Source organism: Salvia splendens, chromosome 15, assembly GCF_004379255.2.
Source record: "Salvia splendens isolate huo1 chromosome 15, SspV2, whole genome shotgun sequence".
NCBI classification, from domain to species: Eukaryota; Viridiplantae; Streptophyta; class Magnoliopsida; order Lamiales; family Lamiaceae; genus Salvia; species Salvia splendens.
Window position 1 is genome coordinate 2,802,388 of NC_056046.1, and position 25,413 is coordinate 2,827,800.

Sequence of the window (25,413 nt, forward strand, 5' to 3'; positions counted from 1 at the left end):
TCCCACACAACAAAATTTCTCTTTATTCTCCTTATTTGAAATTTTCAAATGCACATATATATCCATAATCCATGAAATGATAAGTAGGCGAGTACGTATAGACATATTGCGGGAGTGATCAATTGCTATTTCATCATTTAATTGTTAACTACAACTAATTTAAGATCATAGGATTTTAGAAAACTTGTGGTCTACAATTTGCCACATGTAATTTTCATTTTTATTAATTAAATCGAAAAAGATAAAAAAAACTACCAAATTAGGGTTTTGGATGAAAATGTGAATATAGTGTTTCAAAAATATCAATACAATGCTGTGAGAATGTCAACACAATGCTTTGAGAATATTAACACATTGCTTATATTGACATTCTACATGTATTATATTAACATATTTTATATATCATGTTGACATTTGTTGTACGAAAAAATTGATAATTTTTATTTTTTTTTTTAAATTTTGACATTGGAACATATGTAAGTGAAATCTCGTTAGAATCCTTATGAAATTATCTTTAATTTGATATATGTTGTGCGAAAAAATAATTTAAATCGAGAAAGTTATATGCATTTTAAGGTTATGAGATATTTTTCAAAATTCAAAAGTTAGTTACAATTAATTTGTTGTAAATGGACCTTAATACCCTTATTGATGTTTTTTGTTGATCGTATTGATATTCCGGGGCTAATGATCTAGGCCTTAATTTAAATATCTAATGACTATTATTTAGTTATAATTAGCAATTAAGTATTGAGTTAGCAGTATAACATTCCATTTGCTAATGATACTACAAGTGTGACTAAATAAATAGAGAAGGGTTATTTTGCAAAAAGAAATCAATTAAAGGGGTCATTTGGTAAAATCTCGAAAATTGGGGGGATCATCTCCTGCCTTTTTTTTGGCAGTCAACTGATTCATAACCATTGCAAAACCACAACGAAATCCCTTCATTTCAATCAAATTCTGTTCGGACCAATTCAACTGCGAGGTTTCATTTGCTACTCCGCCGGATTCGTTTCCTGAATTTTCCCTAAATTCCTAATGGCGTCAAGCGCAAACAAGAACATCAACGCCAAGCTGGTTTGTACTTTAATCCGATCGTGTCTATCTTTTCCCCAATATTTACATCTATTTCAGCTGCATACTTCGTTGAAAAATTACAAATTTAAACCCGTGGTTGATTTAATTCATCACGAACATGGTGTGTTTGTTAGATTTATTGCGAATTTGAGTTTTCTGAAGTTTTCAGCTGTAGGTATTAGAGAATTGTGTCAATTTGGATAATTAGGCTAATCGCGGGTTATTTCTGAATCTCTGATGTGAGAAATCTTTTGCCAGAGCTGTATAAATGATTTGCTTGTCTAAATTGTACTACTAGTACTAGTTAGCTATTAGCCTTCTGAATTGTTTATGTATAGTTATTAAGGTGTTGCGCTTATGTATTAACTGCTGGTTATTCCATTCATTTCATTGAATAGGGAAAAGATTATTTCAAAATAGTTTGGTTGTCCAAAACCATGTTAGATGAGGTTTGAGCAAAGCAAGTACTCCGTTGGAGTTCTTTTTTGTTCTATTAATTTCAATTCAAGAGTGAATTTATTCGATATGTCGATATGTGTAAATCAGCATTTATGAGTTAGAATTGGTACTTCTTTTCTTATGATAAGATCGCAGTCGAATTTTTAGAGATGATTTTTTGGAGGATTCAGTTACCTTTCGGTTTCATGTGGGATGATGTGTTATTCTTATGTATTTTGAATGAGGTTTGTTGAATTTTCTCCTATTTTAGGTACTCCTAGGGGATGTTGGAGCTGGAAAATCTAGTCTAGTGTTGCGTTTTGTGAAAGGGCAGTTTGTTGAGTTCCAGGTGGGTATATGACTAACGTCAAAGATTGGATATTGCGTCTTGTGGGCTCTATTGTGACTCAACTGGTCTGATGTTTTAGGAATCGACAATAGGGGCTGCCTTCTTTTCACAAACAGTTGCTGTGAATGAAGCAACTGTAAAATTTGAGATATGGGATACGGCTGGTCAGGAGAGATACCACAGCTTAGCTCCAATGTATTACAGAGGGGCTGCTGCAGCCATCATTGTCTATGATATCACAAACCAAGTAAGTCCGACTGGTTAACATATATAAGTGAGCCAAAAAATGGGTTCTAATTACATTCTTGTCAACTTTGTAGGCCTCATTTGACCGAGCCAAAAAATGGGTTCAAGAGCTTCAAGCACAAGGTACTTTCATGACTGTCTTAGTTGTAAAAAGCTGATTGCTGTGTCGGGGTTGTCGTTGCAGTGGGTTGGGGGACAGTTTTGACATCATAAATGTTGTTGAGTAACTTGAGTTTATATCAGAAAAGCGAACATTTTTACTGAACACCTCAAAGAGGAAGTATGAACTTCCATATCAGTGAAATAATATTGAATTCTACTTTATGTCTTGAAAGTTGTTACTAGGAGCATGCTATGTAGACTTGATCTATAATTCAACATGCAGTATTTGCCTTATAATTGATTTAAGGCTCTCTTTTGCTTTGTGGCACAAGGTAATCCAAATATGGTTATGGCACTTGCTGGGAATAAAGCAGATATGTTAGATGGACGAGCGGTGGCACCTGAGGCAAGCATTTTTCTTTGACCTCTCCTTCATTTTATGTGATTACTGTGCCTTGGTGTTCTGAAAATTTTTAAGTAGAAGATACATGGGAAAATGTTTTCATTTTTAGTTTTCAAGATTCACCCAACTCATGCTACCTTAGATATTTGAGTTTATAATTGCATCCTATCTACTAGCATATGACAGACTTCTTAAATACCTCACGTCAAAATGGACCAAGCTTAGGCAGGAGAAAAACATTCAAACACCTGTTTCTTCATGTTGGTGCTAGAATGTGTAGGAGATGTGCCACTATAATTTCCCCTCATTTGGACCTGTTCATATTAAGTTCTAGGAGTATGTGTTAGTACCTTATTTAGATTTATAATTTTTTTTTTGAGTTGAAATCAAGAACATATAGTTTATCCAACACAGTTTGGTCTTCAAATGACAGCATTGAAGTTACACGAATATGGACTTCCGTTGTTTTGCAGGATGCTAAAACTTATGCCCAAGAGAATGGTCTTTTCTTCTTGGAAACTTCTGCAAAGACAGCAGCCAACGTTAACGAAATCTTTTATGAGATAGGTAAGCATTTTATTTCCTTTAACTAGTCCAGACTCATTCTGTGTGACACAGAGAGAGGCACGGTAACAACTCTGTTGCATCACTCATTTCCTTCATATAAACTTGTGTCGTGCTCTTACAGCAAAGAGATTACCGCGGCTGCAGCAGACACCGAACCCGTCAGGCATGGTCCTCGTGGATCAACCAACAGAAAGGGCAAACAGTGCTTCTTGTTGTTCTTGAAAAGTCAGGCATATACAGACATCGAATCGTGTTGTGTCCATACTAGTGAGAGATTAATCGTGTGTGCCCTCCAGATTTGTACATGAGTTCAACTTTCTATATACACTTCCCATGTAGTTGAAGAGCCTCGGCTCAATATGTTATTGTCTAACATGAAAAGTCTGTTTCTTGTAATTGATTTTAACCCAAATTTATAATAATCTCAGCCAAGTCTCTCATTGTTAAGAAATTCTGAAATACGTTGGGGAACTAAAGATATCTGTCCAAGACATCACAACAACAGAATTGTTTGAATATAAAGCAGAATTGAATGTTTAGAAAATGTACTAATTTCTGTTTCATGAATGGTAGTATTTGCTATAATTTGGCGTAAGCGTAAACCTTCTACTATTAATTTTGCGCAGGCAAAATATCATATTCTGGGTTAGTTTCAGCAATGGGAATCTCTATTCTGTTGCCTCCTCTTTTGCCTCGTTTCGAACAGCCAAAAACGACGTCATTTTACTAGTGACTAATACAGACAGAACGTACATATCTGACTTTTGTCTATGTTGTTGGATTCGCCTCTTTCCCTCAGAATACAGTCTCATCGAACAAACGGCGGGGATGTCTACAGCATTGCCATGTCCTGGTGGAGTAGTTTACTATAGATTGTCATGTCTTTTTCAATAAGGCCTTCTTCAAACCCTTGAGAATCTTCCCAAACCACATTAAGTTCATGATCGCGAGTGCCACAGGTACGACAAACACCAGAAGAGAACCAGCAGTGTGCATCCTCATCACCTGCACACAGTTTTGTAAATTCTTTTAGTCATCTAGCCAGATTCCTTTCTTACCTATCAAGATAGAAATTGTTTAGGGTGTCTCAGACTAGATAGCATGGGAAAGTAATGATTCCTTAAAGTTTGTACAGTACATTTTTACAAATGAGAGGCGAGAGACAACCTTCAATTTCAAAATACTAAGAATAGTTAAAGAATCCTCAGCTACGTAGTGCATGTCAGATGCTCTTAAGAGGAATGCCAAGGAAAATGGAAAAATATAAGAGTCCTAGAAGCACTATATCTGTGAGGGGATATCTTACTTGAAAAATGTAATGTGATAAACGACAGAAGTCACAATGAATAGTATGTATAGTGTATACCTGGTTGTGGTGAAGATAGACGTGGTAGAACATGTAACCAAACAAAAGAATTCTTGCCACCTGCATTTCCCAATAACAACATCATCAAGCGATTGTTTAAAATTATCACTACAAAATGAAACGAGAAAAACAAGAAGCTTCAATATGGCAAGAGATGTAAATGATTCTATTTTAACCATAGGGCATCAATCATGTATGACACAACCAATTCTATACACCTCCATCTAAATCATCTAAGTTTTACATTGCAAGTAAAAACATAGATGCATAGTAGTGACTTACCAACCAACTAAAAAATATAATGACTCCGTTGATAATATATGCACTGGATCTCTTCAATCCAGATACATCAAGATACCTGCCCAAATTTGAAGGCAAATTAATAAGAGTTCTAATCAGTTTTCCTCCTGTTCCATCAGCTTCATTCCAGAAAACTTACCATCTAATATTGATCCAAGGTGTTGTTACCTCCGATATCAGTATCATAAATGTGTAGAGCTGACCCTCCCCCATATACATGGCATATGCAACTGCAATTGCCGCAAGCGAGTGATGGAGAACCTGGGAATAAAAAGCACATGTTCAAAGTGAGACAGGTGCATTGGGGCGATAAATTAAGTCTAATCATTTGCATTCTAGCAGCTTACTTACATACTCAAGTCCACCCAAAGAAGGATACCGCCAACAGATCATCGCAAGATCAGACAAGAAGTATCCAACAGATAGCTGCCAAAAATAGCAAAAGCAAACAGAGAAAATGAATTACACTGGTCATGGCAACCCACCACCACATATATCATCAGAACTGAACAAGAATCCCTAGTGGAAATGCTTCAGCATCTAATTTTATACCTTTCCTTGAATTAAATTATGTTAGTAAAAAACTAGAAACTGTGAATGTGGCCCTATTCTCATTTGATGGAAAATATTAAGGTCATAAACTCAATAGAGATTGAGTAATAAAGTCGGGCTGCTTTCCCAGAAAAAACACAGAAATATCTTAAAGTCAGCCTGCTTTCCCAGAAAAGGACTGGGCAAATTCAGTTGGTTTTAGGTAGTGATACTTGATCGAAATGTTGACACATGTTGCTGAACTAAATATCTATCAACAAATGCAGCATGTCTAAGTAGAAAAACAGAAAATAAATTAAGATTTTAAAAGGCATTTCACATATTATGAAGTATTTTGTAAGAATACAAACACAACAGAATAGACATATCAGGAACTTACCCCAAGGGCAAATGTTGAGATAGATGAATTTCTGAATGTAACTAATCCAGAATGATTTTTATCAGAGAAGAGCTCAGACCAGAATACAAAGTACAAAGACATAATCGAAATAAAAACAGCATGAAGAGTGGAAATGCCACTGCAAGAAAGATAATATAACAACCATCAGCAGTGTACCAAACTAAATACAAATGAAAAGGCAAAACTCAATACAGCAGAGAAAAGTAATTCACCGGTTATTCCACTCTGTTCTTTGAATCTTGGTGAGGGTATTATAATTTCTGGAATAAAACGTGCTGATTATCTGACTCAGATCATAGGCCTGCCAGAGGGGCCAAAGAATGACTTTCAGTAGAGTCTTGGAAACAAAAGAAAGCCGAAGAAAATATATCAAAACGGAAAACATGATATTTTTCAATGTTTCATTGCCGCATAAAGAATTAGATTTGCTAGATAAAGTCCTAACCTAAACTATGGATATATGGCTGTTCCTATTACACGATGCAAAACAGAATAAGTGCAGGACATTCACACTCAATCACTACAGCTTTCAAATGTAAGAGAATATGATCTGGGCTTTAAAACTAATGATGAAGCAAACTAGAAGCAATTGGGAAGGACTGACATACCAATTTGCAAGTCAATATTCCAAGAACAATAGAAGTATATGGAATGTAAGGATCCGCTAGTACATAGTTTTTGACCAACACACCAGCCTGGTCTTGATAAGCTTTAAGTGTCCCAACAGTTCTTAAAGAACGCCCCATCACTCTGAATTACTGTACCATGTAGAACTTGATAATACTCTGTCTCCTGGAAACAAATTCACAGATTCAGAATCAGTACATAACCCAATCTGCATATGGATTATCGTAAACAAAGAAGAAAAGAAGCGAGACATTGAACCTATGGAAAGACACCCTTCACCAACATAACAATTAGCCTCTACGTGCTTAATCCATTATTATAATCTCAAACAACAACCAGCAACAGGGAAAATATAGTATTAACACTCAAAGTTAGCAAATGAAAAGATAAGCACCAACCTTCCAAATGAGCGAACACAGAAACTATTTGACCTAATTTGAGATCAGATTTTAAAAGGATTTATCAACGTCTATTGAGCCTTCAGCCTTGTTAGACATAGTTATCAAAAGGTCTTTTGTGCAGTTGCTTTCATGTGCTTATTTCAAGAGTCTGCAGCATTTACCAGAATTCTTGGTGTACCATATCATCAATGCACATAAAGGAAGTGCATGAATTGAAGTTGCACAAATTAAAGGGATGCAATCATGTGCCTCTAGAACTACATCACGCAGTCAATATATGAAAAAATGGAACAATGAACAACACAAATAAGGACCACCTATTTCACTGACAGTAACTAATATCTACCTCCGCATAGAAATGCCTAGTCATCACACAGTACACGCAGTTCAGATTCAAAACCACAGCCATTGACATTCATATCCTTCATATGCAGAGATCATTACAAATAACACTCATAATCTCAAACCAATTGCTATTCTAATCCTAAAATCTCACAAACCGAAACCTATTGATATTTTTAGAGAAACCCTGATCTGGACCAGTGTGACAGTATGAAGCATGCAAACCGAAAAGTACACAATCAATAGCGTGATGTACAACGCTAGATCACGGTGAGGCCGTTAACCCCCTTGCCGCCAAATCAAGCAAAAACACACAAATCTCAGCAAATGCAACTGGAGATCACAACAATACTCAGCTCAAAACTCATTAATTTCGAAAAATTAACATCTCAACAACAAAAATCAGTAAAAATGAAATATCCAAACTGTATACAGAAAAAAAAAGTTTTCGCAATACCTAATTATTTGAAAAAACCGCAAAAACCCCTAGGGCAGTCAATCGCATTCCGCATTCAGCCAGAGGTGGATATGGATATGATCTGTGTTTCTTCCTGGGTTTTGGAAAAATATTGATAAAAGAGAAGCGAATATTGGGGGGGGGGGGGGGAAGAGAGTATGGAGAGAGGTTGAAGTAAGCACGAGAATGGAAAGCAGAATCGATGCAAGATTATCGAGAAAATGGTAAGTGCATGTGTGTGTGAATTCGTGAATGCTGCTTCTTTTTGGTTTTCTCGGTTGGGTGCTCTCTCCTGCTGTGTGTGTGTGTGAGAGAGAGATAGTGAGAGAGGAGAGAGAGATTAATAATGTTAGTAAATAATATAATAATTTATTAAGGTAGTAATCCCACTAAAGAGGTTGTTTAGAGGGTTAATAACAGGAGCAGAGTAATACACACGTGGTGGCTATTGATTGGCTAGATCATTGGGCCGTGGCAATGTAGATTAATCCTTTTATCAAGATAAGATGAATGCACCACTGCAAATGAAATTTTTTGTTTGTTGCCACTTCATATTTTATGGATTGAATCATTGAACAATACATATAATATAACTGTCACCAACAAACTAAATTCTAAAAAAAGCATAATTAAGAGTAAAATAGAATTCTTGTTAGTATGAAATGATTATGCACAAATCTGTATAAGTTAGTTGCATACCATGACGCGTGAAATTTATTGATTAGCTGTACATAGGCTGTCAAAATTTAATTTAAAGTGATAACAAAAAACAAAATAAATGGCGAAAACGTGAAGCTACAATATTATTATTTCTGATTATTTTTGTACTAAACAGCGAAGAATCAATGTTTTTAGCACATATAATAAACCTACACTGTATATTTACATGATTATACATCACCAATATTTTCACTACGTAAATTATAAATAGGGAGTAGTAGTCCATATAGTTATGGAATGACACGAAAATCCAATTCACTTACAATTTGACATCTCAATTGAGTATTTTTTGGTGCACTAATATTAGAATGATGACACTCACGCACTTCTTTAGCTATATCGATGACTAATTAAATTAATAATTCAATAAACATATAGTAAATGAAATAAAAGTATATACAGTTGGATAGTTAGCTCATGACATGTCCCACACCAGGAAATGAGCAAATTATTAGTGGATTGTAAACAAAGCAAGCCTTTGCAACTTGCATGTACTCCTTGCTTGTCGGTTTGTACTTTTCTTCCCTCCATTTAACCTCAGCAAAATAGTGCCCTCTAAGTACATACTTGAGAGCTAAAATCCTTTTTTTTGGCGACGATATTATCTTTTGAAAAAAAATACAAAATACAATGTAAAAAATTGGCTAAATTAAAATGTTGTTATGTTTTTTATTACGACTTTGAATTTTTTGATGGAATCGGGTGAGAAGTTTGATTGATTTACTTTGTGTATAACATTTTCCATTTGATTGTTGCCATTGCAACTCAGGTTTGTTTATCAAAAAGTCTGTGATGTAGAAGATCTAATTTTTAAAAATATGGTATACTTTTTAAAATACTACTTAAAAAAATAAAAAAATACAGTAGTATATAAATGTTGTGCTCTTCGTCTAAAAACAGGAATTTGGGCCTCCTCTGGCTTATTGGATCTATTCCACGATATTTGGGCTTCAAAAGTCTAGCCCAATCACATTATCTTGGATTAATATAGTACTCCTATATAACAAATGTTCAAATTTCTAATTTGAATAACGAATAAATCCACAAGAAAAACGACCAGTCGATAAGAAAGAAACATTAATTTAATTATAAAAAGAAAAAGATAAGAAAGAAACATAATAAATCACCACTTAAAGACAAAAACGTGAATGACTCCTTTCATACGGACGGAGTACTTGTTTTCAATTTTCAAATATTATAATATGTTTTTTCAAATTTTGAAAACACCCCCTATTTCATACACATTCATTTTGATATATATATATATATAATTTGAAAGAAGATATGTTAGACAACAAACGTCAAACTACTAGTGGGCACGAAAAGTAACAGCATATAACCCATGTAGAAAATGAACACCGGAAAAAATAAGTAGGAATATTTGTTCGTGTGTGTATGTGTGTGTGAGAGAGAGAGAGAAACCACCATCTCTGAGTGGTTTTTGTCATAATCCCATTGGCTGGAGGCCAGCAGTTGGATCTTTCAGCTGTGAAAGAATTCCAGTGGCAGAAAAGTTTCTTATTATATTCAAGCACTTGGTTCCATTTGACTCCATCTTATTCCGTTTATAGCCGACTTCTTTTCAAATCTCAGTAATAATTTTGAGTAACTATATTTATTGCTTCAATCTCGATATAAAAGGATAGAAAAAAAAGCACGATGTTGATATCCATGCATAGTGTTCCACCACACATATTCGTTTTTTACCCTACAAATAGTACTAATAATGTTAACCCCAAAACTTATTTTTCATCCACATCATTACAGTTGAGCCAGAATTTTAACGCTAAGGAGAGAAAAAAATTACTAAAATTAAACATATAAGTTGAAATAGTTACGTAATAGTTTCATTAGTAACATAACAAATAGTACATCGGGCTGGAGATAGACAATCGGATCGGGCCGTATGCACAATTATTCGAGCTAAAATCGTGGTGTAGCGGAGTTAAATAGTGTGAAGAGAGGGTGTGTTGGTTGCATTTATAAGGAAAGATTACCTTAGAAGGAGGGAATGTTAGGACAATAGAATAGTAAATGGTGGGGGATGGGGATAGGTTGAAACTATGAAACCCATCATCACATGCAATGCAATGCAATGAAAGTAGAAGGGGTTGATGACAAGGGTTATTAGTTTAGGTCGACATCAGCTTTTTGGGACAACCAATATTGACGAAGAACCTCATTAGCTATCACTTCCTATTTTTATAAGCGTCACCACTTCTTCCTCTTCAACATCATTCACCACTCATGCACATGCTCTCTCTCTCTCTCTCTCCTCTTTTCCTATCTCTCTTTGGCTTGATGAATTAATTATACCTTTTGAATTACTATATTGAACACCATCCATGTATCCTAAAATGTGTATATTCTTGCTCAAGTACTTTGCATTAATGATTTTTCAATTTGCTCGCAACACACCCATTTAATACTTAAGTCAAAAATTAGTAATCTCTTTCTTTCTAAAATTAGTAGAGAAGATCTTTACGATGATTTCATTTTCTCGTGTATCATTAGAAGCTAAATAGGACAATTCATCACAATCTATTATTGGATAATGAACTTATTTAACTAAATTTATTCTTATAGTCCATTAAGAGATAAAATCAAAAGAGTAACTATTTGTTTTTATCATTAGCCTTATTATTGGACGATGCAACTATAAAAATACAAAAAAAAAAACACAGTGAAAACACATGGATTTGGAAACCAAATTGAGGTGCAAAATTTGTCGAATTCTACGTGAATTGATTGGGTCTTAAAAAACAATGCCCACAGGCTGAGCTCCAAAACCTACGCCCATGGCTTCCCTCCATAACCTCCTCTCCGAAGACGGCTTCCCCCCTCGCAAACCCCCCAAAAAACTCAACCACAATCCCGACTCCGCCGCCATCACTCTCCCCATCTACATATGCCACGATCGCCGCACCTTCGACTCCTCCTCCCACCGCCCCCGCTCCACCGCCGATGCCAAGTCCATCTCCGACCCCGCCATCGACGCCGCCGCCACCAAGGCCATGATCGCCATCCTCACCGGCTACATCGCCCAGTTCTCCCGCTCCGCCGCCTTCCGCGCGAATATTCGCGATAAATCCATCAAAATTCTCAAAAAATCGGCGGCGGCGGCGGAGGATGAGGAGAGCCGCGAGATTCTCAAACTCGTGGAGATTGGAATCGAGAGCGTCGAGAGATTAGTGGACGGAAACAGAGAGAAGAAATTGGATTTGGAGTCGCTGCAGCGGTGCATCAAAATCCTCGACCGCGCCGCCGCCTCGGACCACGGCGGCCAGAAAACGAGCTCGCACGTGGCGGCATGCGCGCGCCTCTACCTGTCCATCACCTACAAAATCGCGAGAAACGACAAGATTGCGGCGCGGAATCTCCTGCAGGTCTTCTGCGACGCGCCGGCGCTTGCCCGCACGCACCTCCTGCCGGAGCTGTGGGAGCACTTTTTCCTGCCGCATCTCCTCCATCTCAAGATATGGTACAGCAGCGAGCTAGAGAATCTCGCCGGATTAATCAACGGCGCAGAGAAGGAGAAAAGAATCAAAGGCTTGAATCATCTCTATCGTGAGAAAATGGATTCCGGCACCGTTGAGTTCGCTTTGTATTACAAAGAGTGGCTGAAAACCGGAGCTCAAGCCCCTTCGGTCCCCGCGGTTTCGCTGCCGTCGAAGCCGATGTCGAAATCGAGAAGGAAATCATCGGAGTCTACGAGCTCTTATCACTCCTCCAGCAGCAAACTGCTGTGAGTTTGAGTTTTTTTTATCTATTTTAATTATTATTAGAATAAAATTGTGTTTATGAATTTTTGCATATAGATATCAAGCAGTTTTCGGTGCTAATGTGAAGCGGCAATCAATGGATATTGATTCAAGAAATGTATGGGATTTTGAGGGAGAGGATGTCAAGCATTGCAATTATATCCATGTAAGTAGCTATTTAATCAAATTTGAATCAATTTTTAGTTATAACCGTTATTCAATTCCACCAGAAAAAAGCAGTTTCTCACAGAAGATCGTCGAGCTTAAAGGATGAAATGCAGAAGGCAGAGTTATTACCAGACACCAACAAATCAGATTACTTCAGATTCCTAGGGTGTAAGACTGAGCCAGCAGAGTGTTTCATATCGAAAATCGAGAAAATCAGTGTCAATGATGACGACAGCGACGTCCCGTCGCGGTCGAGCGACGTGGCGGGGGCCATCGCGAAGGTCTGCTCGTCCGAGAGCCTGACCGATTGCGAGGCCGCGGTGCGCGCCCTGAGCAAGGCCTGGCTGGCCGCTCAGGGCGACGCCCGCCTGCAGCTCGAGGCATCGCTGTCTCGAGCTGCTGTGATACAGGGGATGCTGGAGGTGCTGTACGTGTCGAACGACGACGAGATCCTGGAGCTGGCAGTGTCGATTCTGGCGGAGCTCGCGGCCTTGAGCGAGGCCAATCGGCGCTGCGTCCTGGCATCGGATCCGCAGCTCTCCGTGGGGTTGAGGCTGCTGAGGAGCAGCAGCCTCTTCCTGAAAGCTGCGGCTCTGCTCTACCTAGTGAGGCCGAGGGCGAAGCAGATGGTGTCGATGGAGTGGGTCCCGTTGGTGCTTCGGGTGCTGGAGTTCGGGGATCAGCTGCAGATACTCTTCTCCGTGAGGTGTAGCCCTCACGAGGCAGCGTATTACTTCCTCAACGAGCTCCTGACCGGGTTCGATGAGGATAGGAATTTCGAGAATGCGAAGCAGGTGATTTCTCTCGGGGGGTTGGGGTTGGTGGCGAGGAGGATGGACGAGGGGGACGTGTCTGAGAAGAGGCGCGCTGCATCTCTTCTTCGTCTCTGCATACGGGCGGATGGGAGCTGCGGACATTTGTTGGTAAAGAATGTGAAGAAGGAGGCCATTTTGGAACTATTAGTGCTTGAGAAGAATCAAGAGAATCATGCTCTTGCTTTGCTTTTTGAGTTGCTTTGTATTAGCAGGTTCTGATTTTACTATAATGCTACCATTGATCTTTACTTGATTTGCAGTTTTGTTCATTTTTGTTTTGTTTTGTTTTGTTTAAGGTTAAACAAGAGGATTGAGTTCTTGGCTGGGCTAAGGGAGGGGTGGGAGTGCTTGAACACACTCCACATTCTGCTGCTGCGCCTCCACAAGGCGCAGCCGGAAGAGAGGCCACTCGTTGCTGTCGTGCTGCTCGAGCTGGACCTTCTGGTCTGAGCCGAACGCATTCTCCAATTATGTTTACTAGATGTGGCGCTGACACGCTTCTCCTTTGCTGCTAGGGCGACACCTCTGGGGGCAGCGTCTACAGAGACGAGGCAGTGGACGCAATCATTTCAGCGCTGGACTGCTCCGTGTTCGAAGAAAAAGTCCAGCAGCAAGCAGCCAGAGCCCTCTTGATCCTCGGAGGCCACTTCTCCTACACCGGGGAGGGGGAAATCGAGCAATGGCTCCTGAGAAGAGCAGAAATCAGAGACATCTGCGTCGGCCTAATGGTAACGAAGGATACAAGCAGTTTATACATACTCACCACCTCGATCACTTTTGTAATGTGCTTGTCGTGTTTCAGAAGGAAGACGAGAAGATGAGAGAAAACTGGCAGAGGAAAGCAGCGTTAGCGCTTCTCACAAGTGGAAACACGAGGCTTCTCTCTGCCCTATCCGAGTCCGTTGCAAACAGCATCCCGAGCCTGGCTCGAGCTTGCCTCGTTACCATCTGCTGGATCAGCAGCCATCTCCCTTCACTCGGTGAGAGGGATCTCCGCCTTGCAGCATGCTCGATTATCGCCCCACGATTGATGGAATGCTTGATAGATAACAGCAACAACCTTGAGGAAAAGATTTTAGCCTCATTTTCATTGTACAGTCTTATAAATGGTACAGGTAAGAAAATGTGGCAAATTTTTTATTCACCTTTAGCATTATGCTTCACTTATTACACATTGTGACTTAATATTTTCGCAACGAAACTTGTATCAGATTATTTTTCGCAGCAGCCCAGAACCGAGAACGAGGTTCTGAACTGCTTGCAGAAGCTGTCTCGAGCGACATGGACAGCGAAGGAGCTAGTTTCTCTCATCAAGAACAGTTCATCATCTGTGAGGTTTCTCTCTGTCTAAATCTTGTCTTAAAATGTGAGTGTAATTAGCCATTTTGTGTTCTTGTATATAATGATCTTTGTAATAGAGTATTCGCTAGGCTTCCTTGATTCATTTGTGCAAAATTAATGCCATGTTATGGACTCTTTAAACCTAAAAAGGTTGTCTCATGTAAAAATCGAAAATAAAACAATATTTTGAAACGTGATTCTAACACAATCCGTCTTTATTCAACAAGAAAATACCAAACAACGTAGAAGATTTCATCCAAAACACACTTCACACAGCAAAACAACAGAGTTCAACACAAACATCAAACCAAATAAAACAGGCAAACACACTAGCAAACGAAGCAAAAACAAATGGGGGTTGCTTCATGTGGCCGACGATACGATACACGAAGCAACACCCATTAGATTCACGCACAAACCCCTTCAAAAGGAGATTGGACGTCTTCATGGGTGTTCTACGTCTCCCAAGCTCTACACGAAGAACATGTTGTTCAACAGATTCGTGTGCATGCTATAGAAGCTCTGATCAAACGAGCCCCCTCGGGGGTCTTTCTCTAATGCGACCTCTTGGAACATCCGACCCCGGTAAGCAACAAGATCAGCATAGTAGACGGGTGGAACGAGCGACACAGGCTTGGTGCAACGCACGAAGGTGAAGCACATGTCGTATATGAGCTTCTGCAAATGGTTGGATGTGAACTTGTTCTCATCCCAAAGCACGTAGTAGTGAGTGGGCTTGCTAGTCCCGATCCCCCCATAGTGGCTGCACAGATAGAAATCAAAGTCATGCGGATGAACGATTGTTGTGTCCACCACTGTTCCCGGAGGCACATTCCCCGTCTGGCCACCATCGTTCTTGTTCTCAACGAAGAGGCGTGTCTGGTGCCGCTTCTGAGCAACTATCACTGTGATTGGCGGCTGGTAATCATCTCTGTAAATGGCCTTCTTCAGATCAAGCAGCTCCTGTCCGAGCACCATCTCAAACTGCCCCTCACTAACCCCATCACGGAACACCACAATCTTCCTCGGCCTAACCCTATTGAGTCGAGCATAGGCATCCACCAGATCCGAACACATGGCCCCGAAATTCTGGATAGTCTCACATCGATGCTTCTGGGGACTCACCCTCGCAGCATAGCGATTCGCAGCAGGCCAATTCACTGTACCAACGACTGCAGCTATAGACGGGCACTCCTTGTTCATAGGTGCGGGGTGATTCACATCAGCCCCTATAAACATCACATGGTCAGTCGGCTCGAAACCCGAAAGCTTCCCAGCTACTTCAAAGTTAGTCCCTCCTAACTTGGCATTGATCTTGAGACAAATATTAGCAAGATATTGATCTTGTCCCTTATTTGCGGGTTGTGACAAACAGCACTGTGTCACAACACCAATCTGTGTCTCCGAAATCCACTTAATATACTTGTACCCCGGATCCCTTCTACTCATCGCGCAGACAATCATCTGCGGCTTCTTCCCCTTGCTCAATCTAGACGCCTCACTCACGATCTCCTTGAGAATCTTCTCGAGCCTATCCACAGAAGAGAGATCCTGCATCCGAGTTTGTCGATACACAACAGGCTCAGCCATCTGAATGCCCAGATTCCTGCTCCGACCTATCAGATTGTTTACGAAAGGATCCACCATCAGCCCATTGTAACGGTCACCCTGCGTGAAGTCCAACAAGGCCCAACAGTCCATAGACTTCGCATCCAGGAATGATTTCCCAAGAAGGTTCCATTGGCATTTCTCAGCATCCACTCTTACTGGACGCGAACCACCTACTTTCAACTCCGGAGCACCAATCACTCGGGCTCCAACCTTCGTCATGTTCGTATCAAGACTGATTCCAAAATTCCTAGCAATCTCCCTACAAATAACCAATTCAGACAATCAATTTTTGACCACTTTCATCACATCACAAACAAGTAATCAAATCCACAAAATATCCTCTAACAAATAACTACTACATCACTCAGTATATCTACTAAACAGCATTTACTATCCAAACTTTTACCAAAAAAAGCACAATCATATAAGTTGAGCACATAAAGTAAACATCTACAAATGTTAGGACCAAACAACATAAACAATTCTACAATATATATCTAGCAAACCACATTACACTATCCAAACTTTGCCAAGTAATCATGTAAGAATGATAGCAACTAACAATGTAAGAAAGAAAAGAGAGAATTTCATACCCAAAACATCCATCATCAGCCTTCACCATTTCACAAATGTTGTCCCTTCTCTCCGAAGGCTTAACAAGAGTAAGCTTCTTCAAGTAAACAGCAGTATCCTTATCCAAATTCTCCTTCGGAAACCTCTGCCCTTCGGCCAACACACAGAACTCCATAGGTATGACATTCGGCTTGTTCGGTTTTCCCACATCCAAGCAAGGAATATCCCGGTGCACTATCTCCTTCCCCCATTTCTCCCTAAAATAATCAACAAGATTAACCCTCCTCGGTGGAGCCCCACCCTCTTGATCAACCAATTCGAAAAAATAATCACGAGGAACCTCCCTCGTCAGCCCCCGAATCGTATACTTCTGATTCGTACGACGGTGATTCACCTTCACTTTCAATCCCCGAAGAACCTCGACGATATCCCTCCCCGCCCTCGGAAATTCATTCACCCCTCTCAAATTCAGATGCTGCTTCAGAAACTCAATAACAGGCAACGGCTTCCTAAACGCGAGAACGGAGTAGTCGATACATAGAGACAGAGACAGGCCCTGGCCCGTGGGCTTGAGGCTCGGGATAAAGCCTTTGTAAGCTGCAAGGCCGCCGCGGAGATCAGATGCGTTTCGGTCCGAGAAGAAGCTTCTACTGCCGAGAGCGATCCGCGTCCTCATCGGATTCTCCTTCATCACCAAATCCAGCCCCTGCAATGTGTCTCGAGGAACCTGAGCGACGTTCCCCTTGAGATAGTCATTGAGCTTCGAGAGGGGGAGCTCGTTCACGAGCTTGATGGTGAAGAAGTACGATCCGGATCGGACGTCCTCGCCGTCGGGAACGTCGACGCGGAACTTGCCCTCGCCGAGGCGGACGGCGCTGAAGACGTTCTTCTCGCCGTCGTAGACGGTTTTGAGAAGCGCGACGCCGGGGAATGCTAGGTCTTTGATGAAGCGGAGGTCGGATTTCCGGAGTGGCTTCTTCGCCGGACGGCTGCCGTCGGTGGAAACTGGCTTCACGTCGACGTCGTAGTGGTAGACGGTGGTCTCGGCGTTGAAGGAGATCGGGAAGTGGTTGACGACGAGGTTGATTCTGCGGACGGCAAGGGTGCCGTGATCGGGGCGGCGAATTGCCTCAATCTGCCCCTCTTTCCTTTTCGGGGAAAGAGTCTTCTCAGATTCGCGCCGAATTTCAACTGCGAAATTGAAAATTACACCAATTAAGGAATGGATTTATCAATAAATACATCAATTGAGGAGTAGATTTTTTTGTTAACTGAAAACACATACCAGCTGGCGCCGGCGCCGGAGGAGAAGCTGCAGAAGGAGAAGCAGGAGGAGGAAGAACGGGTTGAGCGGAAGGAGGAGGGCCCCACGGCCTTCCTGTCCACGTGGATGGCCCCGCAGCAACTGACTGAGCAGGAGGCGGCTGCGGCTGCGACGGTCTGTAACCCCACGCCGGCGGCTGATTCGACTGCGGCGGAGGCCGGTTAACCCACTGCTGCGGCCGAGCGGGAGGCTGGTTGTAGGATCCACGGCCGGAACCCTCGTATCCTCTTCCGCGGCCGCCACCACGGCCTCCTTGTTGTTGATCGTCGGAGTTACTGCGCCGACCGCCGCCGCGCCCACGGCCGCGCCCGGAGTTGCCGCCTCTGTTACTTTCCATTGTTCTGATGAATCAAGCAAAGCAAAGGATTTTCGAATTTAAGAGCAGAGAATTTGGGGTATTTATTAGTAAAGCGATGATTAAGCGGAAGAGGATACGCCTATTAATTAAGGTACGATGTGGAAATTCATGACGAAAAAGGGCTCTTGCTTAGTGAGAAAGCATGAAGGAAACTAACGAGTGATTTACAAAGTTTAATTGGAATATGATTTATGGGAATCGACCTGGAACATTCCAGAAAGATCGGTTAAGGTGTGTGGGTCGTGCTGGCAGTGGTGGGCCCTGATTTGTAGGATGTTTTTTTTTATTAATTACTCCATAGGGATGTATTCATTTCCTTTTCTCATATTTCCTCTTATTTCCTTCTTGATCTTAACCGTTGATTTTCGAAATCCTATGGCCTAAATTTGTTTGTAAAAACATTAAATTAAATGATTACAATACCCGAAAAGGGCTAAATAGGAAAGTAATATGTGGGTTGGTTATGGAAATTCCATAATTCACGCTTATGAAGATCTCGGCGGTTATTCATCCCTGCAACACGCTCCAGACGTGAAATTCTCCACACTCCCCTCGCTGCAATTGATTTTTTTCGATCATCATTGTTTGCAATTATCGGATATCCGTTAACGCGCCCTCGTCGTTAGTATTTTTTTCTCTTGTTTGGGATTGCACCTTCCATCTTCAGCGTGTTTAATTAAGTGCAGATGTATCAGAAAGCTCTTAAGGCTGACCCTGCATACAAGCTTGCAGCGGAATGCTTGGCCATTGTTTTAACGGACCTTGGAAACCAGCTTAAAGCTTGTTGGTAATACTCAAGAGGGAATTCAGAAGTATTACGAAGCTATCAAAATTGATCCACACTATGATGTAATTCAACATTTTCCTGACTTCCATGATTAGTTTTCGTTACTTGATTTTTTGTTCTGGTATTTGAATTTTTATGTATAACTTCATTGCCTGCAGCCTGCTTATTATAACCTCGGTGTCGTCTATTCTGAAATTATGCAATATGACACAACCCTTAATTGCTACGAGAAAGCTGCAATAGAGCGACCTATGTATGCTGAAGCATATTGCAACATGGGCGTTATCTACAAAAATCGTGGGGATCTGGAGTCAGCAATTGCCTATGTATGACACAGCCATTCCTGTGTCATAATGCATACGAATTTATCGTGTTTCGTTGTTTGGCACACGGTTCTTGTTTCCCCCAAGGGTTAATAAGATTAGGGGCTAGGGTATAGTACGTACACATTAATTACAAATTGTAAAACAATTCGAATAATGCACCAAATTGTAGCGAGTAATGCATATTATTGACTGTATAATGCAAATTATGTGAACTGCAATGCATACGAATAAGATGTACCATGATACGATGTTTGGCACACGTTTCTTGTTTCCCCCCCAGGGTTTAATAAGACTAGGGGCTAGGGTATAGTACGTACACATTAATTATAAATTGTAAAACAATTCGAATAATGCACCAAATTGTAGCGAGTAATGCATATTATTGAATGTATAATGCAAATTATGTGAACTGCAATGCATTCGAATAAGATGTACCGTGATACGATGTTTGACACACGTTTCTTGTTTCCCCCCAGAGTTTAATAAGACTAGGGGCTAGGGTATAGTACGTACACATTAATTACAAATTGTAAAACAATTCGAATAATGCACCAAATTGTAGCGAGTAATGCATATTATTGACTGTATAATGCAAATTATGTGAACTGCAATGCATACGAATAAGATGTACCGTGATACGATGTTTGGCACACGTTTCTTGTTTCTCCCCAGGGTTTAATAAGATTAGGGGCTAGGGTATAGTACGTACATAGAGCAACTTCTTGTGTCTTGCATTAGGTCATGTTTTTGTTATTGGAACTTTATATCTGTCATAATGCAACGTTTGGTTTTTATTTAAAGAAGTCAACTTTGTATCAGTTGTGTTCTGGTGAATTATTTTGTTTATTCCCAATTTTTTTTCTAGGTCATAATGCAACGTTTTAGTAATGGATATATTTGACTATATAATGATCATAATATCAGTTTATGTATGACAACATATGGTATTGAGTAATGGATATATTTGACTATATAATGATCAAAATCTGAACTGCAATGCATACGAATAAGATTTACCGTGTTTCGTTGTTTGGCACACGGTTCTTGTTTCCCCCAAGGGTTTAATAAGATTAGGGGCTAGGGTATAGTACGTACACATTAATTACAAATTGTAAAACAAATCGAATAATGCACCAAATTGTAGCGAGTAATGCATATTATTGACTGTATAATGCAAATTATGTGAACTGCAATGCATACGAATAAGATGTACCGTGATACGATGTTTGGCACATGTTTCTTGTTTCCCCCCAAGGTTTAATAACAGTTTATGTCTGACAACATATGGTATTGTGTAATGGATATATTTGACTATATAATGATCAAAATCTGAACTGCAATGCATATGAATAAGATTTACCGTGTTTCGTTGTTTGGCACACGGTTCTTGTTTCCCCCAAGGGTTTAATAATATTAGGGGCTAGGGTATAGTACGTACACATTAATTACAAATAGTAAAATAATTCGAATAATGCACCAAATTGTAGCGAGTAATGCATATTATTGACTTTATAATGCAAATTATGTGAACTGCAATGCATACGAATAAAATGTACCGTGATACGATGTTTGGCACACGGTTCTTGTTTCCCCCAAGGGTTTAATAATATTAGGGGCTAGGGTATAGTACGTACACATTAATTACAAATAGTAAAATAATTCGAATAATGCACCAAATTGTAGCGAGTAATGCATATTATTGACTTTATAATGCAAATTATGTGAACTGCAATGCATACGAATAAAATGTACCGTGATACGATGTTTGACACACGTTTCTTATTTCCTCCCAGGGTTTAATAAGACTAGGGGCTAGGGTATAGTACGTACAAATAGCAACTTCTTGTGTCTTGCACTAGGTCATGTTTTTGTTTTTGTTATTGGAACTTTATATCTGTCATAATGCAATGTTTGGTTTTTTTTTAAAGAAGTCAACTTTGTATCAGTTGTGTTCTGATGAATTATTTTGTTTGTTCCCAATTTTTTTTTCTAGGTCATAATGCAACGTTTTAGTAAAATAATGCACTAAAATGTCTATTGCAGAATTGATATCCGATTTTAATATTCCATGGACCCTGAATTCTGACGAAATGATTAAATTAAAAAATTCACTTATTGGAATAAATAATGCCGCCCGTTGATATGTCTTATTCAATACAAAATTTTAATAATAATAATTTCTTGGTAAATAATGCAACGTTTTAATCAAATAATGCACTAATTTATCTAATGTTGAATTTATATCCAGTTGAAATATACCAAGCACCCCTGAATTCTGTCGCAACGTTTATATACACTTTAAATTTACCATGCATACTTCTTATAATGCATAATTAACTGTAAATAATGACGATATAATTACACATAATGCTCAAACTTTGCATATACACAATTATTATCGTAACAAACAATATACTGCAAATAATGACAGTCGATAAAGGAGTAATGCACAGATTGTAAAACACAATGCACAATCTCTAATGCTGAATACAGACAATTTACGCAGTCTCAAAATCATTAGCTAATATCCAAACGCACTTATTAAGTTGCGAAAAAGTACAGTTTTAAATTGAAACATCTATCCGAATATCAGTTTACCCATTAACCAAGATCTCATTATAGCCGAACCAAGACTCACTCCAAACCATAATTCTCGTCAACTGCATCGCCAATCTCTGATCTTAGCCGCTTCTCTGATATGGAACAAACAAAGTAATACATCAAAACATTATCAATACATCAGAATACATAATGCTGCTAGCTTTTTACAGATTAATGCATATAACATATGAAATAATGCATAACACAACCTCATAATGCATTAAAAATTACTCGTAATGCATTGTCTAAACACAAAAATGCACATGTGTTACACATAAAATGTATTAAACAATATAAATAATACCACTCATATAATGCACACAATATTACAAAAAAATGCACTATTACAAATTCACAATGCAGTACCCACACAACATAATAAAAAACTTTCATACTAACTGGGCAACTATTACAACACACCCAATACCCTTACTAATGCATAATTTAGTAAACATAATGCATAAATCATGTTCCATAATGCACAGTATATACTAAAAAATGCACATATGTACTCTTTCCTGAGTTTAGTCACTAAAACACACAACACCCTACATATTGCATAATTTACTGCACATAATGAATACCACTCATATAATGCACAATATACTCCAACAAATGTACTATTACAGATTCTCAATGCAGTACCCGCACAAATTAATAAACATATTTCATCCTGACTGAGTAAATATTAGTACACACCCAATACGCTTAGTAATGCATAATTTAGTAAACATAATGCATAAATCATGTTCAATAATGCACAGTACAAACTAAAAAAATGCACATATGTACTATTTACTGATTGTAGTCACTAAAACACACAACACCATACATATTGCATACTTTTCTGCACATAATGACGGTTTCAGTATAGACATAATGCACTAATCAAACCATATAATATATAAAAGTAAGCTTCAATGATTTACGTAAACAATACACGCAATACCCATAAATTGCATCATATACTGCAGGTTATGTCAATACATTTCTACATAATGCATTACATATACAAAATAATGCAAGAATACTGACCAATAATGTAGTACAGCCAACGAATACTGCATCAGAACAATGGAAACAATTATGTAACCTTCAGTTTGTGTTGGTTGACTCTTGAAGGGTCTGTCTCTCTTCGTCATTGATGCTCTGTAATACACACCAACGAAATTAGTTAAATTCCTTCATCCAAATCGACAAAAAACATAGATATAACTCAATAATCAACCAAATCGTCATTACTGGACAGAATCGACATCACACTGAACAAAAAATCGACAATTTCCAGAAACATCTACAAAATCCGTATGGTTTCAATTGGAAATATCGAACATATACCAAATACAACTCAGCAATAAACTAAAAAAAATTAAATAATGGACAAAACCCTAGATCAAAAGTTTACAATTTCATTTTTTGAGGAAAAAATTGACCCAAAATATTAAATAATGGACAGAACCCTAATTTAAATGCCCCAAAACGAGTCAAGGAGTGTAGATTTGGGTAATATTTTACCACCGGTGGACTTTAATCGCCGAAATCTTGGATCGCTGCTGTCAATTATTCACCCTCGATGGACGGCTAGAGTTTTAGAGAGTGGAGGGAGTGGGGAGAGTGGAATAGGTTGAGAGAGTAATGAATGAGAGAGGTTGAAGAGATGGATACTTTCAAATCGCTGAAAATTCGCGATTGCCAAAAATATGGCGCTGCGAATTTCTCCCATTTACTATATTACCCCCATAATGCATAAGGTTAGGTTTTATAATGCAACGCGGACTGAGAATTTCAGCATCAATATGGTCTGTTGATTCATATGATCTAACGATTAATATTAAGAAGAGAAAAGGAGCTTAGGTATGAAAAGGAGAATAATGCTCCCCTTACTCCATATAGGTAAGTTTTTAAATAAAAATTTATGTATGGAATCTCGAATAGGTGAGATGTGTATTTATTCAATAATTTGCAAGGCATATGGCACTTGACCACTTTGGTCATGATTTATTTCTATGGATAATTGTTTTTATTACATGTCACATGAAATATTTCAAGAGAATTGTATTTAAGAGAATTGAATGTGAGAAAATTGTTATATGTATTTTTCCTAAAATATCCGATGTAAAAGTATTACTCATGAATAGGCATACATGGAGCTTGTATCGACATTATTTGTTGGTAGATGATAGTAGTATTTAAGTACAGTAGTACTAATAATTTACATAAATTGAGTAGTAATAATGGACATATTAAAATTTAGGTTTATGAATATTAATTAATTTAAAATGAATTAACATTTTACATACTTACCCTTTAAGAATTTATTAAGGTTCAATTTTTCAAATTAAATATGTGCAAGTTTATGAAAATATTAAATGCATAACTATGTTCAATTTAAACTGTAAATCATTCAAAACTTTGGATATATATAAGAAGAAGTAATTTAATACTAAGAAATAATATAATTAATTTAAATAAAACCGGTTTGATTTGATTAAAAAGTAAGGAACCTTAATTTATGTTCATCAAAGTAAAGAACTAAAGTTACGTTATAATATTGGACAAATTTCCACTAGGAATTTTGCATGTCACGCATAGACCAAGACTTATTTAATTGACTAGAAGTTGACGTAATAAACGACAAAATTAGTTGTTTATTACAATTAGTTTCATGGATACTTCTCGTGATAGCAACTGAATCATAGTCTATAATTATTAATTATAGAGTTTAAAGAAGAAGACGAAAAAGAAATGACTACGTGGACACCAACGCGTTTTCTTCTACTTTTGCAGACAACAACATTTTTAAATATTTTGGACCTGTTATAAACTAGTATATTTTTTAATTAGTGTAATCAAAATTCACTAATTTCGGACCTACCTATTTACTCTGATTAATAAATTATTAATACATGGGCCCCACGTTATTTTCACTTTTTGCCCACGTCAAAATTATTAAAGCAACATATTTTGTGTGTAAAAGTTAGCCTACTAATATATACTAGTGGTTACGGCCAAAATTTTCGTGACTCTATTTCGTATTTAAGTCAGATTCAATTAATTACATGCAATTTCAGTAAAAAAAACAATGACAAGTTGTAAATAATGTTAGCCAACAAGTATACTAAATTGGACCAAAGTGTAATTAGTTTAGTACTTCTGAAATTGATTTTTAAATTTATGCTATGTCAAAATAGAATTTTATCAAAATATTGTAATTTACAACCTATTATTCCTTTTTAAATTGATAAACCGTTAACATTTGTGGATAAAAAGAGCGATATTATCATGCTACAACGTGATCGTTGCTACTTGCTTAGATATATTACCAAATTAAGTGTGGTGAATTAAAAATTGTAATCATCTCAACCTTCTTTAGAAAGGAGTATACATTGTTCTTCAAG

At 38.4% G+C, this 25,413-nt stretch overlaps 4 protein-coding genes across 6 annotated transcripts; 2 read left to right on the forward strand and 2 right to left on the reverse strand.

Moving 5' to 3' along the window:
- Positions 1 to 902: 902 nt before the first annotated feature.
- Positions 903 to 3,636, forward strand: LOC121769058 (ras-related protein RABF2b-like). The gene is made up of 7 exons (XM_042165725.1): positions 903 to 1,080; positions 1,790 to 1,867; positions 1,947 to 2,114; positions 2,188 to 2,236; positions 2,548 to 2,621; positions 3,092 to 3,185; positions 3,307 to 3,636. Exons 1-7 carry the CDS (start codon positions 1,042 to 1,044, stop codon positions 3,405 to 3,407), a joined length of 603 nt encoding a protein of 200 aa, XP_042021659.1. The 5' UTR covers positions 903 to 1,041; the 3' UTR covers positions 3,408 to 3,636.
- Positions 3,637 to 3,760: 124 nt separating this feature from the next.
- Positions 3,761 to 7,975, reverse strand: LOC121769057 (TLC domain-containing protein 4-like). Of its 3 annotated transcripts, none has more exons than XM_042165722.1 (9): positions 7,631 to 7,975; positions 6,412 to 6,595; positions 6,016 to 6,104; positions 5,783 to 5,921; positions 5,203 to 5,277; positions 4,991 to 5,112; positions 4,834 to 4,909; positions 4,552 to 4,611; positions 3,761 to 4,190 (listed from the first exon to the last, which is right to left on the reverse strand). In XM_042165722.1, the coding sequence occupies exons 2-9, from the start codon at positions 6,547 to 6,549 to the stop codon at positions 4,062 to 4,064; spliced, it is 828 nt and encodes a 275-aa protein (XP_042021656.1). In that variant the 5' UTR covers positions 6,550 to 6,595; positions 7,631 to 7,975; the 3' UTR covers positions 3,761 to 4,061. The 3 variants fall into 3 exon arrangements, with proteins under 3 accessions (XP_042021656.1, XP_042021658.1, XP_042021657.1); XM_042165724.1 differs by lacking the exon at positions 7,631 to 7,975 and adding an exon at positions 6,829 to 6,900; XM_042165723.1 differs by lacking the exon at positions 7,631 to 7,975 and adding an exon at positions 6,689 to 6,784.
- A 3,037-nt stretch (positions 7,976 to 11,012) lies between these two features.
- On the forward strand, positions 11,013 to 14,534 carry LOC121767146 (putative E3 ubiquitin-protein ligase LIN). Its single transcript, XM_042163350.1, has 7 exons — positions 11,013 to 12,095; positions 12,169 to 12,277; positions 12,342 to 13,306; positions 13,391 to 13,538; positions 13,610 to 13,822; positions 13,897 to 14,209; positions 14,306 to 14,534. The coding sequence occupies exons 1-7, from the start codon at positions 11,149 to 11,151 to the stop codon at positions 14,443 to 14,445; spliced, it is 2,835 nt and encodes a 944-aa protein (XP_042019284.1). The 5' UTR covers positions 11,013 to 11,148; the 3' UTR covers positions 14,446 to 14,534.
- Positions 14,535 to 14,619: 85 nt separating this feature from the next.
- LOC121767145 (protein argonaute 2-like) lies at positions 14,620 to 18,445 on the reverse strand. The gene is made up of 3 exons (XM_042163349.1): positions 17,905 to 18,445; positions 16,640 to 17,810; positions 14,620 to 16,305 (listed from the first exon to the last, which is right to left on the reverse strand). Exons 1-3 carry the CDS (start codon positions 18,278 to 18,280, stop codon positions 14,907 to 14,909), a joined length of 2,946 nt encoding a protein of 981 aa, XP_042019283.1. The 5' UTR covers positions 18,281 to 18,445; the 3' UTR covers positions 14,620 to 14,906.
- Positions 18,446 to 25,413: the final 6,968 nt, after the last annotated feature.